Source organism: Papaver somniferum, chromosome 8 (genome assembly GCF_003573695.1).
Source record: "Papaver somniferum cultivar HN1 chromosome 8, ASM357369v1, whole genome shotgun sequence".
Taxonomy (NCBI): Eukaryota; Viridiplantae; Streptophyta; class Magnoliopsida; order Ranunculales; family Papaveraceae; genus Papaver; species Papaver somniferum.
This window is the reverse complement of record NC_039365.1, coordinates 115,785,860-115,806,638: the sequence shown is the minus strand read 5'-3', so window position 1 is coordinate 115,806,638 and position 20,779 is coordinate 115,785,860. Positions and strand designations below refer to the sequence as shown.

At 36.4% G+C, this 20,779-nt stretch overlaps 1 protein-coding gene and 1 long non-coding RNA gene across 2 annotated transcripts; both read left to right on the top strand.

The window, feature by feature from the left end:
• Nucleotides 1-6,165: 6,165 nt before the first annotated feature.
• Nucleotides 6,166-13,518, top strand: LOC113302726. Its single transcript, XR_003337058.1, has 2 exons — nt 6,166-7,925; nt 10,980-13,518. It is a non-coding gene; the product is annotated as an uncharacterized LOC113302726 (long non-coding RNA).
• On the top strand, nt 7,921-13,510 carry LOC113302725. Its single transcript, XM_026551668.1, has 2 exons — nt 7,921-10,746; nt 10,891-13,510. The coding sequence occupies exon 1, from the start codon at nt 8,653-8,655 to the stop codon at nt 9,904-9,906; it is 1,254 nt and encodes a 417-aa protein (XP_026407453.1). The 5' UTR covers nt 7,921-8,652; the 3' UTR covers nt 9,907-10,746; nt 10,891-13,510.
• Nucleotides 13,519-20,779: the final 7,261 nt, after the last annotated feature.

Below are 20,779 nucleotides of genomic sequence, written 5' to 3'. Positions count from 1 at the left end.
CATGTCTTTCGCCTCAGATAGTGGTGACTTCTGGTTACAACCACTCTTCTGGCTCTTCCGGGGAACGCTATATGGAGTCAAATATGAAGACTTCTGAAGATACTCATGCCGAGGTGAATCAACCTTTCAGAGACGCTGGAAGGCTAACATATTGTATGTCTCTCGATCATGTGGGAGTCGTCCGTGCTAAGATATATGCTTTATTGGTATTAGCAGATGCGCAGGGAAAGCAGGGACGTGATGAAATATCACAGAAGAAAAGAGCTGAAGATGAAAAGCTCATATCTCATCAGCAGAAGCACCGCCGACTTCAGCAAGTGAGAAAGAACAACAACGGAGCTAGGGTTTTGGAGCGGTTCTCATAAATCGTAACAATTTCTTCTCTAGTTTATCATATGTATAACATGGATGCTCCTACATCCATGAGTATTTAAACCCATAATTTATTGAGGATGAATTCTAAGTTCTAGACAAGATTTGAGTTTTTATATTAATCTATTTTGAAGTTCTTCATATGATTATCGTTTGTTCATATTAAAAAGAATGTTTATAACTGATCGATTGGTCGTCTAGGTGGCCAACTGAATTGATTAGTTGATTTAATCTAATGCTAGTATTGAGTTAGGAGATAATTAATCGTCGAATAAATCGTACACAAGTAGAAAACACGAGACCTTGCAGAGGGATTCTGTGGAGCAATTGTGTGTATAAACAACACTAAAAAGTGGACCTTGGTCTAAGAGTCTAACTAGTAGGATCAATATATAAATTCATAGAGCTTAAATCATTTGAATTGGGTTACCCCTTGATTGATCTACTACTTGGTGGCTTAGTTGAATAGAATCTGGTAGTCGAGAACTTCCGTGTCCAGTGACTTAAGGGATTTAGGGGATAGTAGTGATCTAGATGCTTTTCTACGGTTGGTGATAATCTTTACTAAGGATGGATGGATTGATATAACAACTTAATGACGGTTTAGTAACGAAGAAGGATTCCTCGATCAACTCTCTCTCTATATTGCTTACATCTTAATCTTTCAATTGCTTTGTTTATTTACTTTGAAATCTAAAAAACAAAACCCCCCATTTGTAACCTTTTTGACAACTAAACTCCGTGCTTTTCGTGGGAAAGATCTTTGCTTCAATTATATTACCAGTTAATTGTATGGAAATAAGTGATTTAATTTGATTGCACTCACGACACGCATCACTTGTGCAACCGAATACAAGTTTATACCATATATGTGGTATCATATCCTGGTACCTAGTCAACAAACTTTTGGTAACTAGTGTAACCGATTCTAGTACCCACATGGAGGTATAACCGAAATTTGTTTTGGTAGAACCGTTAAACCCATGAATGTTGATTGAATGTTTTTGATCAATCACATAGTTCTTGGTAATCAGATGAACCAATTCTAAACTTGTTTGGAAGTGTGGCAAATCAGGTCCAAGATTGTAAATATGAAAAAGGATTTACAAAGTAAAGATGTCGACATACTTTGAACATGTGTAGTAACTCTTATCTTTTATTTTTCAAATATGTTCCTTAATAGATAAAGGAAAGAATCCCGGATCGAAATAAATTGAGAATCTTTTAATTAAGGTTATTAGTTTTATATGCTTTTAATTTCCATCAATTAAAATACATATCTTTAGAAAATAAAAATTGGTAATGTGCATTTACTAATTGAAGATTTTCTACTGAGATTTCGGTCAATATTTAGACAGAGCATTTCCAGAAATTATGAAAACCGAATTTGGAAATACATTGCATATCTTGAGAATATTTTCGGTTTTGGAAATTCCATGTTGTCCAAACTTCCTTGGTCTATAAATATTAAAGTTTGCATCAAGCAAACTAATCCTTAGAGCCAGCAAAACTACCTAATTGTGTTGTTAGTGGTGGAGCCGTCTATTCGGAGAGGAAAGTACCCTAATTAGGCGAAATATCTTACGACCGCTCGTTTTAAAGACTTCTTTGGGATTGAGAAGCTCTACGAGTACCGTTGGTGGGAAAGTAGATAATTGCAGTTTATTATTAGTTTTCGGTTGATTTGATTGACGAATGGTGGTTGAACTTTGATTGCACCTAGTTTGTTTATGCTTGAGAATCTTCTCTTATGATATAAGATTTACTCAAACTAGATCGAATCGACAGGGATCTTCATACTGTTTGTAGATCTAAAGACGTCTTGTGATAATCCATTGTTAACAGACTCCGTTCTGTGTGTGATTGATTACAAGAGATTCAAGTTGATTGTGTGCAGCTGTTTATTGAAGATCTAAGAATAGTTGAAGAAAAAGAAGATTGCTTGTTTGAGTTCATAATCTTTGGTGTGCACAAAACTTGATCGGCTGGGGATCCAACTATAATCAATTTATCTTTGTGATAACGTTGATTGATTAGTTGAGTAGATCGACATCAATATATTGTCTTTGTGACTAAGAAGTATTGATTGCAAAATCTAGACAATTACTTTGGTAGTTGTATTGAGATAGATCTAAGAACCTGACAAAGGAGTTTACTGGGATAAACGGAAGAGCCTTTTGTCATACTCATATCACTTGTTTGAAAAGAGTTGTTACCGAAAAGATTTGTTGTTCCTTTACTGTTGGAATACGAGCCAAAGGAATTGTTCCAAGTGTGTGACTTATTACAAGTTGAAGGCGCAGGGATATGGACGGAACTAGGTGAACTATAGGTTTAGTTGCTTGGTCTCAACTATACGAAGTTGGTTTAAGTTTTGTATAGTGGCTTAATCCTGAGAGTATTCAATTCTGGACAAGGTCCCGGGGTTTTTCTGCATTTGAGGTTTCCTCGTTAATAAAATCTTGTTGTATCTTTTACTTTTCTCTTTCCGCAATTATAATTGTTTTGTTATAATTAGAAGTAAAATACACAAACGTTAATTCATATTTACTTGACAGCAATCCTATTGTGTATGGTTAAGTCCGAACCTATTATCATGTAAATATACTTCGTTGTTGTATTATCTCGATCTTGAATCCATAGTCGATCACACAAGTTATCTTGTTGTCGTATTGTCTCGATCTCGTATCCATAGACAATCACACGAAGTGTGAACCGATTAGTTGTATTGTCTCGACTAAGTACATAGACAATCACTTTCGGAGAAAGGACTTATATGTGGAAAAGTTTTAGATTAAGGTTTATTTGGGTACCCTCATCTTTTCAATTGGTATCAGAGCAGTCAAACACGAAAAGGTCTAACAATCCGTGTTTGGTGCGATCCAACCTATAAGAAATGAACTCGAGTTCTCATGAATCGACTTCAATTAACGTACCGCCAAGATTTTACGAACAAACTATCTATGGTGGAAATCTGCTATGAGATCTTTTCTTCAATCACGGGAATTTAATACATGGCTATTAGTCGTCGATGGTTATAATCATCCGAAAGTAGAAAATTTGGAAACTGAGTTTAAACTCTTAGTGGATTTTTCAAACGAAGAAAAGGCTTTTGCTAAGCGAAATTCAGATGGTTTGAACGCTATTATACATGCTGTAATTCGTGATCTACAACATCATGTATCAACATGTCAAACTTCGAAAGAAGCTTGGGATAATCTTCAGATTGTATTCGAAGGAAACACATCAGAGAAAAAAGCTAGACTTCAAACTCTTACGTCCGATTGGGAAAACCTTCGAATGGATGACAACGACACTTTTGAAGAGTTTTATTTCAAACTCTCTGAGATGGTAAATGCTTATTTCTCTCTTGGAAAGACTATTTCTGAAAAGATATAGTGTGCAAAATTCTCAGATCGTTGCCATACTATTCTAAGAAGCATGCAATCATAGAAGAAAATGATCTATTCAAACTAAAGATCTTTGATCATGAATCACAGTCTATTCAAACTAAAGGAATCGCTTTTAAAGGTGCAAAAATTCCGAAAGTTCCAATGGAGAGAAATAGACGGATGGATGATTCAGATGAACAAATTGCAGCAAATTCTGATGATGAAATGGATTAATCATTATCATTGATTACTAGACATTTTCGGGATCTCTTAAAGAAAAGAAGTAAGAGATTCATAAAGGATACTCGTTGATCTTCGCGTTCACATGATCGAGTTCCTGTCAAAAAGGATCAGGAAGAAGATGATGAATATCAACCTCAGTGCTTTAAGTGTAAAGGGTTTGGTCATACTTTTAAAGACTGTCCCAATCTTAAGAAATACACTGGAACAAGGCTCTGGATGTAACTCTAGATGAGACCTCTTATTCATATGATTCTGAAGAAGAGGAAACAACTAATATTGCATTTGTTGTCAATCTTATTCCTTCCTCCTCCATTAGTGATTTACCCATTTTAAAAATGGACATGTCTTCCGATGTTATTAAATCATCTAATGATAAAGGAAAAAATAAGACAAAGTGCGAAAACTGTCTCAAAAACAGAATTGCTAAAAGTTGCAAAGGCAACCAAAGTCAATCTCAAGATACTTCGCTAGTTCGAGGTAACAAAAAGAGTATTTCTCATACGATACTAGATCAAGGACACTCTGGTTGTTCAAAATTCTATAATGAGAGAAAATATCATTCTAATACCACCTGATCGGTATTAGAATTCTTTCCTCACCACGTGTGCCAAATTTTTGTGAGGAAAAAGAAAGATGAAGGTATTTTTGTATAGATTATGGAAATAAAATCTAGTAATAGAAAACATTTGAGATATTCGTATCTTTAGGAATATTATATTTTCGGAAGTATGAAAATTATAAAAAGATCCTTCTCTTTTCTTGGTCATTCCTTGTCCGAACTATGAGTCTGGATCCAATGTCGTCTCTTGATAAGATGCTAGATCAGAAAGATCACCTTAAGAATAAATCTGCATCTTCTCTTGATATAGAGAAATCAAAGATCAAAATCAAAAAGAGAGATTGGCTTAGAAAGAAGGAAAGAGAGAATATGCTGAAGAAAGATCAGTGTATTGAAGCATTGACACACTTTTGTGTTCAATCAAAGACAGAATTACATGTTCTTGCAGAATCCTTCACGGAAATTTCTCAACTGCAAGAAATTCTGGTCAAACAACAAGGTTATCTACTTGAAGAATTTCACAAGCTGAAGACTGAAAGTAATAATCTACCTTCCTCTAGCATTGAGATGAAGGATTAATCCAGGAGAATAGACATCAGTTTTTGATTTCTTTCAGTAATTGTATTACGTCTATTTTGAATAAAACTATCTATTACTTATGAATAAAATTATTATTTTATAATTTTTCTTGTGATAATTTTCGATTACGTAGCCAGTGTTTGAATGCTTTATATTATTGCTATGTATGTTTATGGATGTTTGATTTCAGTTTTCCTAACCTTAATATTCTATCTCATATGGTGTGAATCCTTATGGTTTGGGTGACTTTTTGATTTAGCGGGATTGAGTTCTTGCCCATGTTGGTAGGATTTATCAAAGGATCATAAGGGGTTCCGATTGAAACTAATATGTGAAAAAGTCACAATATGTTGAATCTTTAAGTTTAGCATAAAAGCATATCAGTCTAGCTGTTGAGCAGGTCATTCTGTGTATCAGTCTCGCTATTCAGCAGACTTCTTTAAGCCACTGTTCAGTGGCTCCGTCTAGCTATTTAGCGGACATTACTCAAGCACTGTTTCTTGGAATCGTCTCGCTGTTTAGCAGACTTCTTTAAGCCACTGTTTAGTGGCTTCGTCTAGCTGTTTAGCGGACATTACTCTACCACTGTTTAGTGGAATCGTCTTGCTGTTTAGCAGACATCACTCTTATCCAGTTGTGGAGCGGATATGTTTTTTGTTTTGCTCGGGATTAGAAAAATGTAAGTGTGGGGGTATTTGATAAGCACATAAGTTCTACACATTTACTCTCACATTTATATTATCAAGGTCTCGTTATGTACCTAATAATAATGTTTTAAGGCTTTTATAGGAAATACGAGCAATTCCATTTGCCTAGAGAACAAATGGCTAAACAAGGAGCTAAATCGCGTGTGCGAGAAAGATGAGCAAAGTCACTCATGGCATCACCTGCTTGGCTACATTTCTTCACAGCCAGGGAGGTGCAAGGTTTTCCCATGTAGACGAGCCTGGCCCACTAGTGGGTGAAGAGAAATGCAAGACGTGGCCACTTCCTCCACTACAGTTATCTATGGAATATTATCCTCTTCTTCAGAGCAAAAGAAATATGCATTTCTTATCAAACAGAGGTCTTGTCTTAGCAACAGTTTCTCTAGAATGGGAATGGACGATACTGTGATTGAATTTATGAAAGTTGTTTCATGCGATTCTGCATTATTCTTGGCATCTCAATATGACAGCAACAAGGAAGCGGAGATGGGCAGTTGCTGGTGGTGTTTGGTGGTCTGAAATGTGGGTCTGATCTGAAATTTGAGATGGAAATGAACAAGGAATTAAAGGGGTTCGATTCATTGAAGTGCAAGGACTGGATTCAGCCAAGAATCAATGAGAAGATTAAGCAACAGATTTTGGGGATTTCTAGTTTTGATATGGACTGGTCTCGGCAGATTTGTACTGGGAATTTTGGTTTCAATTGAGAAGTATGCAAACAACAATGGAGTCTAGGAAACGACAAGGAAGATGGAGATGACGAAGAGCGGTGTTGGAGTTCAGTTAAAAGGGAGTGGAATTCAGGAAGACAAGCAGATGTTGAGAGCGAGATTTGGGGAATTTATGGTCTGAAATTAAATCTCTAAATTGAGAATCAAGCACAACAATGATGGCAGGAGTGGGAGACTATGCTGGCTAAGAGGTGCTGGGGCCGTTGGTTAAATGGACAGGGTAATGGAGTTGGTAGAACCAGGATTTGGAAATTGCCTCAATCTGGAAACTGGAGGTAATAATGGATCAGATTGACTGGGCTTTGGCAATATCTGCTAGGTCTCAGTCAAATGTCTACAACAGCTGCTATATAAACAAGAACAGAGGAAGATGGGAGAGGATGCCGTTTACAGGGAAGAAACTAGGTTTAAGCTTTCTTTCGTTATGCTTAGCTTGTTATTTCCTTTATCAGTTTTTATGGATTTTAAGAAAACCATGGTTTGCTAAACTACTGTTAGGGTGAAAGGATGAACTTGTAGGCTAGATCATTTGTGTTTATGAACAAGATTTTCTTTAAATCAAAAGCTTAATTTTCTGTTTGAGTATCTCATATTTGTGATTGTTCTTATAGATCTTTTCATGTTTTATGCCAAGTATGCTACATAGGTAAGCTATAGACAATCCCATTGTGACCTGATTGATAATAGATTTGTGAATACTCTTTTACTTTGTATGCCAAGTATACATAGTGATTAGAGGTTCTACTTTTAGTTCGAGATCAAGCAATCTTTCGTCGATTATTATCAATAAATCTTAACGACATATCTTCCATGTTTAAGTAGCCAGGCGTTGCCGCTTTACATGAGTAAAATAGAGACTCTCGTGATAAATCACAAGTACACTTTAATATCTTAGTTTGCATTCTGGTTTCTTTGTATCACATCTGAAATCTTCCAATTGAATTGATCTTGATTAGAAAGGTGATAGTATTAGTTAGAAGTAAGTTAGAACACTCCTCGTGGGAACGAATCACATTTGCTACTGTGTACAATTTCGACACCGCGCACTTGCGGTAAAACAAAGTCGGTTATCCGACTCATCAAGTTTTTGGTGCCGCTTCCGGGGAGTGGCTGCTAGCTACTTTAGTTGATACTTTTGAATTTCTGATTGTAGCTTAGATTTATTTTTGTTTTGGTTTGTATTTTGTTTTTAGCTTTATTTTGAATAGATTTTTTTTTTAGACTTCTTTTTAGATCCTTTTTATCTCTTTAGTTTGTTTGATTTTTCAGGTACCATAGGAGCTAAAGATTGCTCAGCCACATAAGTTCTGTGAACTAAAGTGTTAATCTAGGAGCGTCGCGAGTAAGTTACCTGCAACTTTTGTGTATGCTGAATTTTCTTGCTGTTATGGTGTGTGCAAGTAAGTAAATCGGTAAAGATAGTATTATCTAATTGTTTGTTTGCTTGTTGTGCATTGCATTTGTTTGCCAAGCTAGGATTTGAATTGTCACTCCCTGCCTAGTTTGTTAGAGAATCCCACTACTGGTTGGGATCAATAGAACTTTGAGTCATGTCTGGAACTGATGATGAGGAGGTAAACCCTCCTGTTAAGACCTTAAGAGAATACATGTACCCTACTAGGGTTAGCCAACCCTCATGCATTGTTTTGCCGACTACTAAAGCACATTTTGAGATTAGAATTAATACCATCCAGGCTCTGCCAAACTTTTATGGCAAAGAAACTGAGAACCCTTATTACCACATTAGGGACTTTGAGGAACTATGTGGTACTGTGAAAATTAAAGACTTGACCGATGAGTATTTGAGATTGAGATTATTCTAATTCTCTTTGAAAGATAAAGCAAAATCGTGGTTTGATGCATTACCGTCTTCTTCCATCCACACTTGGGATGCGATGATGAAGTTATTTTTGCATAAATTTTTCCCTAGGCATTAAACCACGGCTTTACGTCAAAGTCTTAATAGTTTCTCGCAGCAAGAAGGAGAGTCTCTCTATGATTACTTAGAAAGGTTCCATGATATCTTGTTGCAATGTCCGCACCATGGATTTGATACCGTGAGACTCACTATGATTCTCTATGAAGGATTAGATCACAAAACTATGGCCATGGTGGAAACATTATGCGGGGGTAATTTTCAGGAAAAGAGTGCTGATGAGGGGTATAAATTTTTGCATGAAGTAGCTGAAAAAACTCAGGAATGGGACGCTAAGGAACCCATTAAGAAATCTGCACCTAATAGGAATGAAGTGCATAGAGTTGATATTAAATTTGACTCGGATGCTAAAATTGCTGCTGTGGCAAAGCGAATTGAGTCGTTAGAACAAAGTCAGTTTAGTTCTAAAACGTTTGTAGACCATTCCTTTGATGATAATGTCATAGAGCAAGCCAATGCTCTCTATCAGGACAATCACCAAAGATTTGACCCTTACTCGAACACATATAACCCAGGGTGGTCGAGACACCCTAACTCTTCATGGTCTAAGGGTCAATATCAAGACCAACCAAGTAGCAACATGTTGTCAGGTTTCACACAAACATATCCTAGTTTAGTAGAAAGTCTAAAGTTGTTGACACAGAATACTTTACAACTTAGTCAAGACATGAGGCAATTTTCTCAATTCCAGCAAAGTGCCTCTCAATTCCAACAGACTACACAAAAATTGATAACGAACTTGGAACATCAATTAGGACAGCTGTCTAGTCAGCTGAGTGCGAGGGATAAGGGAACCTTCCCTAATCAGCCTCGCCCAAATGCAAAAGGTACTTCTGAGGTGAACCAATCTGGAGTTACACCTTCGGATCATGTCCAGGCCATTACCACTTTGAGAAGTGGTAGAGTTTTAGGTAATCAGGATCCTATTCTTGAGGAAATTGAGCAAATCAGGGACTCGTCCTCAACTTCCCAGGCTACTCCTTCTAGCAATACAGAAGTTGGTTTAAATGAGAAGGATGAGCCTGAGGTTTCATACATTCCTCGTGTTCCTTTTCCTCAAAGACTGTTACCTAAAACTAAAGAAACTCAAAACAGTGAGATTTTAGAAGTGTTTAAGCAAGTTAAAGTTAACATTCCTTTGCTTGATGTTATTAGACAGATTCCATCTTATGCTAAAGTTTTGAAAGACCTTTGCACTGTGAAACGCAGATTGAATGTGAAAAAGAAAGCTTTTCTCACTGAACAGGTCACTTCCATCATCACACAGAACACACCACCGAAATATAAAGATCCTGATTGTCCTACCATATCTTGTGTTATTGGCGACCAAACCATTAAGCATGCATTGTTAGATTTAGGTGCAAGTGTTAATCTTCTTCCATGTTGAGTGTATAAGCAGCTTGGATTAGGTGAGCTTAAACCTACTAGTGTTACATTTCAGCTTGTGGATAGGTCCGTAAAAGTACCTAGGGGGATAATCGAAGACGTGTTAATACAGGTTGAGAAGTTTTACTTTCCCGTCGACTTCATTGTCTTAGATATGCAGCTTGTTTCTATTCCTAGTGGACAGATTCCAGTCATACTAGGTAGGCCTTTCTTGGCCACTTTGAATGCTATTATAAATTTCCGGAATGGGATTATGGATCTTTCTTTTGGTAACATGAAAATGGAAATAAATGTTTTTAATCCTTCTAATCCTGTTCTGGTTTCCGATGCTTGTGAATCTGTTTGCATGGTTGAATGTGTGAATGACCATTCTAGTGACTGTTGTTTAGTGGATCTCGGAGAATAATTTGATAACATCGCAGGGAGTAAAAATTTGACAGAAACTGAATTGTTAGACGATTGCTTCCATTTTGCTGATTCTGAATATCCGGTTATGCATGATATTGTTGCTGCATTAAATCCTTTTATTGATGCATCTAACTGTTCTCCAGAAGCATACATGAATGTGGAACCAATTGATACAGGGCAGTTAACCTGGACTGCTAATTTTGAACCACTCTCCACTTGTTTAGCCCATTTTGCAGACTCCGATGACCCAATGCTAATTGACATTGTCAATGCATTTGATCCTCCAATGGGTAATATAGGTAACTTAACAACGGAAGTTATTTCCGCGGACCTAGACCCAGATTTAGGAGTTGTTGCTTTTGATGAACGTGGACCACTAGATCTATGCTTAGATCATTTTGCTGAGTGTGATGCTGCGATGCCTTTTTTAATGGTTAGCACATTGCTTCCTCCTATTTTTAGTGAATATAGTTTGTCTACTGAAAATATTTCAGTTGATCTTGAACCAAATTTAGAGTTTGTGCTTCAAATACACACTATTGAACAGTCTGTATTTGTTGGTGTGAATGGTTTACAGATCCCGAAAAAGTATGACTTGAGTATTATGGACCGTTTTGCACAAGGAGTGGATCTTCACATATTCTTGGTTGATTATAATCTTCGCAGGTTCTTAGTTGCAGCTGAACTTGTGTGTTGGGTTGATCTCCAACTTTTCAGGCTTTACATATATGCTGGCAGGTTGCTATTATGCATCATTCTTCACTTTGGATGAGATTACTTGCTGCGCGCAAGCTGGGAAACAAATATCATTCGTGGAGTCAACCCACCAGATTTGTTCCTTTTTCTTTATCTTTTAATCTTTTATGTGTTTGCTTGCGAATTTTCCCACCTTGTTTTTTACGATGGATGATTCAATTATATTGGGGACAATGTAATGATTAAGTGTGGGGTAGCGGTTAACACTTTAGATTTTTGTAGGTTATTCACTTTTATTTCATGACCAGCTGTGGAGCGGATCTCTAAAAAAAAATGCACAACATGACCGGTTGTTGAGCGGGTGTAAAAAAATTTCTTTTGTATAACATGACCAGCTGTTGAGCGGGTCATTCTGTTTATCAGTCTCGCTGTTTAGCAGACTTCTTTAAGCCAATGTTTAGTGGCTCCGTCTAGCTGTTTAGCGGACATTACTCTACCACTGTTTAGTGGGATCGTCTCGCTGTTTAGCAGACATCACTCTTATCCAGCTGTGGAGCGGATATATTTTTTATTTTGCTCGGAACTAGCAAAAAGTAAGTGTGGGGGTATTTAATAAGCACGTAAATGCTACATGTTTACTCTCACATTTATATTAGCTAGGTCTCGTTATTTACCTAATAATAATGTTTTAAGGCTTTTATAGGAAACACGAGCAATTCCATTCGCCTAGAGAACAAATGGCTAAACAAGGAGCTAATTCGCGTGTGCCACAAAGGTGAGCAAAGTCACTCATGGCATCACCTGCTTGGCTACATTTCTTCACAGCCAGGGAGTTGCAAAGTTTGCCCATGTAGACGAGCCCGGCCCACTAGTGGCTGAAGAGAAATGCAAGACGTGGCCACTTCCTCCACCACAATTATCTATGGAATATTATCCTCTTCTTCGGAGCAAAAGAAATCTGCATTTCTTATCAAACAGAGGTCTTGTCTTAGCAACAGTTTCTCTAGAATGGGAATGGACGATACTGTGATTGAATTTATGGGAGTTGTTTCATGCGATTCTGCATTATTCTTGGCATCTCAATATGACAGCAACAAGGAAGCGGAGATGGGCAGTTGCTGGTGGTGTTTGGTGGTCTGAAATGTGGGTCTGATCTGAAATTTGAGATGGAAATGAACAAGGAATTAAAGGGGTTCGATTCATTGAAGTGCAAGGACTGGATTCAGCCAAGAATCAATGAGAAGATTAAGCAACAGATTTTGGGGATTTCTAGTTTTGATATGGACTGGTCTCGGCAGATTTGTACTGGGACTTTTGGTTTCAATTGAGAAGTAAGCAAACAACAATGGAGTCTGGGAAACGACAAGGAAGATGGAGATGACAAAGAGCGGTGTTGGAGTTCAGTTAAAAGGGAGTGGAATTCGGGAAGACAAGCAGATGTTGAGAGCGAGATTTGGGGAATTTATGGTCTGAAATTAAATCTCTAAATTGAGAATCAAGCACAACAATGATGGCAGGAGTGGGTTTGATCTGAAGCTGCTGTTAATTGTTTGTCGATGGAGTTCTTCTCAAATCAGCAGCATCGGTGTTTGAAGGTACTGTTGTGTTCAAGATTTCCGGTGTTGCTCCCATGGTGCAATCTCGTTGCAGTACGGCAATAGATGAAACTGGGGTTGTGTTATTGATTAAAATTGGGTCTGTACTGGGTCAACTGGTGATGGTTTAACTACAACATCAGTGGGGTTTTGATGGTCATCTCGGCAACAATTGTGAGGGCATTCTGATGGCTAATTCAATTGGATACAGTCATGGTGTTGAGGAGAATGAAGCTGGTGGATGGTTGTATTGGTGTTACTGGTGATGACCTGGAGTCTGCTATAGTTGGATTTGAACAAGTACGATGGAAAAGAGGAGCTGTGGCTATGTATGTATGTTGGTTGATCTGAATTCGTAGTGGTGATGATATTATGAGTTTTGGCCAAACTTTGGAGTTGGTTTGAAGATGCAATGGAGAATGAATTGGCTGCAGACAATTTGCTTATGATGCTGGGGTCAGTTTAACAAGAAGTGAAGATATGGTTTATAATTAGGGAGACTATGCTGGCTAAGAGGTGCTGGGGCGGTGGTTAAGTGGACAGGGTAATGGAGTTGGTAGAACCAGGATTTGGAAATTGCCTCAATCTGGAAACTGGAGGTAGTAATGGATCAGATGGACTGGGCTTTGGCAATATCTGCTAGGTCTCAGTCAAATGTCTACAACAGCTGCTATATAAACAAGAACAGAGGCAGATGGGAGAGGACGTCGTTTACATTGAAGAAACTAGGTTTAAGCTTTCTTTCGCTATGCTTAGCTTGTTATTCCCTTTATCAGTTTTTATGGCTTTTGAGAAAACCATGGTTTGCTAAACTACTGTTAGGGTGAAAGGATGAACTTGTAGGCTAGATCATTTGTGTTTATGAACAAGAGTTTCTTTAAATCAAAAGCTTAATTTTCTGTTTGAGTATCTCATATTTGTGATTGTTCTTATAGATCTTTTCATGTTTTATACCAAGTATACCACATAGGTAAGCTATGTACAATCCCATTGTGACCTGATTGATATTAGATTTATGAATACTCTTCTACTTTGTATGCCAAGTATACATAGTGACTAGGGGTTCTACTTTTAGGTCGAGATCAAGCAATCTTTCGTCGATTATTATCAATAAATTTTAACGACATATCTTCCATGTTTAAGTAGCCAGGCGTTGCTGTTTTACATGAGTAAAATAGAGACTCTCGCGATAAATCACAAGTAAACCTTGCCTATGAAGGATTCCCGAATCCTTAACCTTTTCTCATCTTACTCGACACTTTAATATCTTAGTTTGCATTCTGTTTTCTTTGTATCACATCTGAAATTTACCAATTGAATTGATCTTGATTATAAAGGTGATAGTATTAGTTAGAAGTAAGTTAGAACACTCCTCGTGGGAACGAATCACATTTGCTACTGTGTACAATTTCGACACCGTGCACTTGTGGTAAAACAAAGTCGGTTATCTGACCCATCAAGAATTACAAGTATTACGTGAAGACTTGAAGAATGTGAAGAAGTAAAGAGATACAACGACGACATCATCCTTCCACTTGAGGTTAGTAATATTTGATTTGAACTGTTTCATTTCTAAAGCATCTTTCAAGTCGTGCATATTGAAAACATAACTGCGAAGCTGTGAATAATCATATTCTAGTTAGACATAGTATTAAGGAATTACAATATGAAGTATAACGTCTATCTTTTGAACTTCATATATAAGACATCGACATAATCGTATGAATGCTATTGTGATTATGTGTATGGGTATGGGTGAAGATTTCGTCCTAGGAAACAATGTTTTACATTCGTTTATAGGAAGTACAATTCATAGACTTGTTTTATGAATCGAAAGGGAAATCGCTAGGCTTATTGGTATTGTTATTCATTGCAAATCATTGGATTACCAATATGTGTGTCTAGTATAACGGCTCATAACTTGTTTATGTATCTTGGTAAAACTATTCACAATGCCTGACTTTTGTATTGGCATGACTTTTATTAGTGAAACCGATCTTAAGTAATCACATGAGATGGTATGATCGATATTTGTAACTGATGTGACCATTCCTAGTCATTGGGTGACCGATCCTAGAACTTGGTTGGGACTAATCACAAGATGGTAATCGATCCTTGTAGTAGGTTAACAAGTTTTAGTAATTGGTGTGACCGATCCTATAACTTGTGCAACCGAATACAAGTTTATACCATATATATGTGGTAACATATCCTAGTACCTGGTCAACAAACTTTTGGTAGAACCGTTAAACCCATGAATGCTGATTGAATGTTTTTGATCAATCACATAGTTCTTGGAAATCGGATGAACCAATTCTAAACTTGTTTGGAAGTGTGGCAAATCGGGTCCAAGATTGTAAATATGAACAAGGATTTACAAAGTAAAGATGTCGACATACTTTGAACATGTGCAATAACTCTTATATTTTATTGTTCAAAGATATTCCTTAATAGCTAAAGGAAAGAATCCCGGATCGAAATAAATTGAGAATCTTTTAATTAAGGTTCTTAATTTTATATGCTTTTAATTTCTAGCAATTAAAATGCATATCTTTAGAAAATAAAAATTGGTAATGTGCATTTACTAATTGGAGATTTTCTACTGAGATTTCGGTCAATATTTGGACAGAGCATTTCCAGGAATTATGAAAACCGAATTTGGAAATACATTGCATATCTTGAGAATATTTTCGGTTTTGGAAATTCCATGGTGTCCAAACTTCCTTGGTCTATAAATACTTAAGTTTGCATTTCTAGCAAACTAATCCTTAGAGCCAGCAAAACTACCTAGTTGTGTTGTGATTAAGATTTTTGATGGGTTATAGTAATGAGGTTCAAATTCTCGGACTTGTGAAGGTTAATGGAATTTTTAGATTTAATAAAAATATATATACAAAAATATAAACAATGGGCGAGAGGTACTGGGACTAAAGATTCGGCCATTTTTCATTTTCAAGTGGTTCAGAATTTAATTCTAGGCGATTATAGTTCAAAACAAAACAAATATTAACTCTAGTTTATTTCCAAGATAGATTTTATAAAATATTACTTGTATTTCTTAAGCATGGCATATCAAAAATCCCTAGGACTAAGCATACTCCATCAAATGAAATCACAAGTAATTAATTTAAAATCTTAATTCAATTAAAATTAGTGCAAAAAGTAAATAAAAGAATTAATGAAATTACCACATGGATGAAATTCGACCTCCTCCGTCGTCCCAGTGTTGGGTTTAGCTCATCATGATAAAAACACGCTCAAAATATTTATTTATTGCTCAAAGGGTGTTTACAAGGATGAAAATGGAGATGAAATAATAAAACAGTGAATGTGCTACCCACAGAAAGTGTCCAAAATGAACGACACAGAAGAAGTGCTATTGTTACTGTAGCTCTAAGACCCACACCTACGACCCACGCCTGTGAGTCTATTTCACTGTTGAAAAACGACTGCTGATGCAGGTCCGTTCTTCATGTTCATCACGAACAGCAGCAGCAGCAGAGAGAATTCGTGATTCTTCCTCTGCAGCTTCCTCTCTTCTCCTCCCAACTCTCGACACCCTTTTCTATCACCTCAACAACCTATTTATACTCGACAGCAACCAAAATATTCTTGGTTTAATCCCACATATCTTTTCTTTATTATCACGAGAATAACCAAGATTTGTTTCCCTGTGAACTCTGATTATGCGTTAATAGAAGATATTTGATATTTCTATCTTCTAGGATTCGATATATATCCTTCTAGGTACAATATCTTCCCTCTTTACTCGAGTATCTTCCACATATATTCTTTCCAGGATGCTTCGGTCTCTGTTTAGCTTTGATCTTCTCTAACGGATTTTTCAGCCCAAGTTTTTCGATCCAATTCATTGTACCAAGCCTGTTAGGCTATATTAGGCCCATCCCAATCATTTCCAGCGATTGAATCTCTCTCAAAGCCCACACAAGATCGAACCCTAAACTGCCAGTGAAGTGTGCATGGCATAAGATTTTCCCGCCATTTTTTGTTTTTTTGAATCGTGAAGAAAGGGTGTCCCCTAACCACTGTTGGGTGTCCCTTTAGCAACTGGGGTGGAAACATCCTTTTTTTTTTGGGTGGGGGGAATAGTAATTTTTCTGGGGTGCTTCCGTCATACTTTCGGGGTACTTCCGGTTCACTGTTTACAGAGGTTCAAATGCCACATTTTCAGTCACTTTCGCCGCAAAACCTTATTTTTCCAAAAACACCTACAAATAAATAAAATACCATAATAAGTACAAAAATGGGTACTAACAATATATACAATTGGGCTATATTAGACACATAAATGCGTCTATCATGTTGTTACTGGTAGAGCCGTCTATTCGGAGAGGAAAGTACCCTAGTTAGGCGAAATCTCTTACGACCGCTCGTTTTAAAGACTTCTTTGGGTCTGGGAAGATCTACGAGTACCGTTGGTGGGAAAGTAGATAATTGCAGTTTATTATTTGTTTTCGATTGATTTGATTGACTAACGGTGGTTGAACTTTGATTGCACCTAGTTTGTTTATGCTTGAGAATCTTCTCTTCTGATATAAGATTCACTCAAACTAAATCGAAGTTTCGACGGGGATCCGTCTTGTGATAATCCATTGTTAACAGACTCCGTTATGTATGTGATTAATCACAAGAGATTCAAGTTGATTGTGTGCAGGTGTTTATTGAAGATCTAAGAAGATTTGAAGATAAAGAAGATTGCTTGTTTGAGTTCATAATCTTTGGTGTGCATAAAACTTGATCGACTGGGGATCCAACTATAATCGGTTTATCTTTGTGATAACGTTGATTAATTAGTTGTGTAAATCGGCATCAATATATTGTCTTTGTGACTAAGAAGTATTGATTGCAAAATCTAGACAATTACTTTGGTAGTTGTATTGAGATAGATCTAAGAACCTGAAAAAGGAGTTTACTGGGATAAACGGAAGAGCCTTTTGTCATAATCATATCACTTGTTTGAACAGAGTTGTTACCGAACAGATTTGTTGTTCCTTTACTGTTGGAATACGAACCAAGGGAATTGTTCCAAGTGCGTGACTTATTAAAAGTTGAAGGTGCAGAGATACAGACGGAACTAGGTGAACTATAGGTTTAGGTGCTTGGTCTCAACTATACGAAGTTGGTTTAAGTTTTGTATAGCGGCTTAATCCTGAGAGTATTCAATTCTGGACAAGGTCCCGGGGTTTTTCTGCATTTAAGGTTTCCTCGTTAACAAAATCTTGCTGTGTCTTTTACTTTTATATTTCCGCAATTATAATTGTTTTGTTATAATTAGAAGTAAAATACACAAACGTTAATTCCTATTTACTTGATAGCAATCCTATTGTGTTTGGTTAAGTCCGAACCTATTATCAAGTAAATATACTTCGTTGTTGTATTATCTCGATCTTGAATACATAGTCAATCACACAAGTTATCTTGTTGTCGTATTGTCTCGATCTCGTATCCATAGATGATCACACGAAGTGTGAATCGATTAGTTGTATTATCTCGACTAAGTCCATAGACAATCACTTTCGGAGAAAGGACTTATAGGTGGAAAAGATTTAGATTGAGGTTTATTTGGGTACCCTCATCTTTTCAATTGGTATCAGTATAGGCAAACACGAAAAGATCTAACAGTCTGTATTTGGTGCGATCCAACCTATAAGAAATGAACTCGAGTTCTCATGAATCGACTTCAATTAACGTACCGCCAAGATTTGACGGAACAAACTATCTATGGTGAAAATATGTTATGAGATCTTTTCTTCAATCACGAGAATTTAATACATGGCTATTAGTCGTTGATGGTTATAATCACCCGAAAGTAGAAAATTTGGAAACTGAGTTTAAACGCTTAGTGGAATTTTCAAACGAAGAAAAGGCTTTTGCTAAGCAAAATTCAGATGGTTTGAATGCTATTATAGATGTTGTAAGTCGTGATCTACAACATCATGTATCAACATGTCAAACTTCGAAAGAAGCTTGGGATAATCTTTAGATCGTATTCGAAGGCTATGCATCAGAGAAAGAAGCTAGACTTCAAACTCTTACGTCCGATTGGGAAAACCTTCGAATGGATGACATCGACATTTTTGAAGAGTTTTATTTCAAACTCTCTGAGATGGTAATTGCTTCTTTCTCTCTTGGAAAGAGTATTTCTCAAAAATATATAGTGTGCAAAATTTTCAGATCGTTGTCATACGATTCTAAGAAGCATGCAATAATAGAAGCAAATGATCTTTCAACACTCTCACGAAGCACACTCGTTGGAAAGTTAAATATCTTTGATCATGAATCACAGTCTATTCAAACTAAAGGAATCGCTTTTAAAGCTGAAAAAATTCTGAAAGCTCCAATGGAGATAAATAGACAGATGGATGATTCAGATGACAAATTGCAGAAAATTCTGATGATGAAATTGAACAATCATTATCATTGATTACTAGACAGTTTCGAGATCTCTTAAAGAAAAGAAGTAAGAGATTCATAAAGGATACTCATCGATCTTCACGTCCACATGATCGAGTTCCTATCAAAAAGGATCAGGAAGAAGATGATGAATATCAACCTCAGTGCTTTAAGTGTAAAAGGTTTGGTCATATTGCTAAAGACTGTCCCAATCTTAAGAAATACACTGGAAGCAAGGCTCTGGCTGTAACTCTAGATGATACCTCTTATTCATATGATTCTGAAGAACAAGAAACAACTAATATTGCATTTGTTGTCAATCTTATTCCTTCCTCCTCCATTAGTGATTTACCCATTTTAAAAATGGACATGTCTTCCGATGTTATTAAATCATCTAATGATAAAGGAAAAAAATAAGACAAAGTGCAAAAACTGTTTCAAAAACACAATTGCTAAAAGTTGCATAGGCAACCCAAGTCATTCTCAAGATACTTCGCTAGTTCGAGGTAACAAAAAGAGTATTTCTCAAACGATACTAGATCAAGGACACTCTGGTTGTTCAAAATTCTATAATGAGAGAAAATATCATACTAATACCACCTAATCGGTATTAGAATTCTTTCCTCACCACGTGTGCCAAATTTTTGTGAGGAAGAAGAAAGATGAAGGCATTTTTGTGTAGATTATGGAAATAAAATCTAGTAATAGAAAACATTTGAGATACTCGTATCTTTAGGAAAATTATATTTTCGGAAGTATGAAAATTATAAAAAGATCCTTCTCTTTTCTTGGTCATTCCTTGTTCGAACTATGAGTCTGGATCCAATGTCGTCTCTTGATAAGATGCTAGATCAGAAAGATCACCTCAAGAATAAGTCTGCATCTTCTCTTGATATAGAGAAATCAAAGATCAAAATCAAAAAGAGAGATTGGCTTAGAAAGAAGGAAAGAGAGAATATGCTGAAGAAAGCTCAGTGTATTGAAGCATTGACACACTTTTGTGTTCAATCAAAGACAAAATTACATGTTCTTGCAGAATCCTTCACGAAAATTTCTCAACTGCAAGAAATTCTGGTCAAACAACAAGGTTATATACTTGAAGAATTTCACAAGCTGAAGACTGGAAGTAATAATCTACCTTCCTCTAGCATTGAGATGAAGGATTAATCCAGGAGAATAAAGATCAATTTTTGATTTCTTTGAGTAATTGTATTACGTATATTTTGAATAAAACTATCTATTATTTATGAATAAAATTATTAGTTTATAATTTTTTTTACGATAGTTTTCGATTACATAACCAATGCTTGAATGTTTATATTATTGCTATGTATGTTTATGGATGTTTGATTTCGGTTTTCTTAACCTTAATATTCGATCTCATTTGGTGTGAACCCTTATGGTTTGGGTGACTTTTTGATTTAGCGGGATTGAGTTCTTGCCCATGTTGGTAGGATTTATAAAAGGATCATAAGGGGTTCCGATTGAAACCAATATGTGAAAAAGTCACAATATGTTGAATCTTTTGGTTTAGCATAAAATCATATGTGTTTAGGGATTTCAACATTTGCATCGCATTAGTTAAAACCGATTTTCAACCTTTCTCTAGTAAAAGTTGGTTTTTGTTGTTGTTCTTTTGTCTTGCAAGAGGATGACAACATGGTGATATTCCTCCCCGGAAAGATGTGAAGAAATGGAGAAGAGGATGCAGAACTTGAGGCAACTAATTTGTTAGTTAATCGTTTTCCTGTTTAAGAAAAG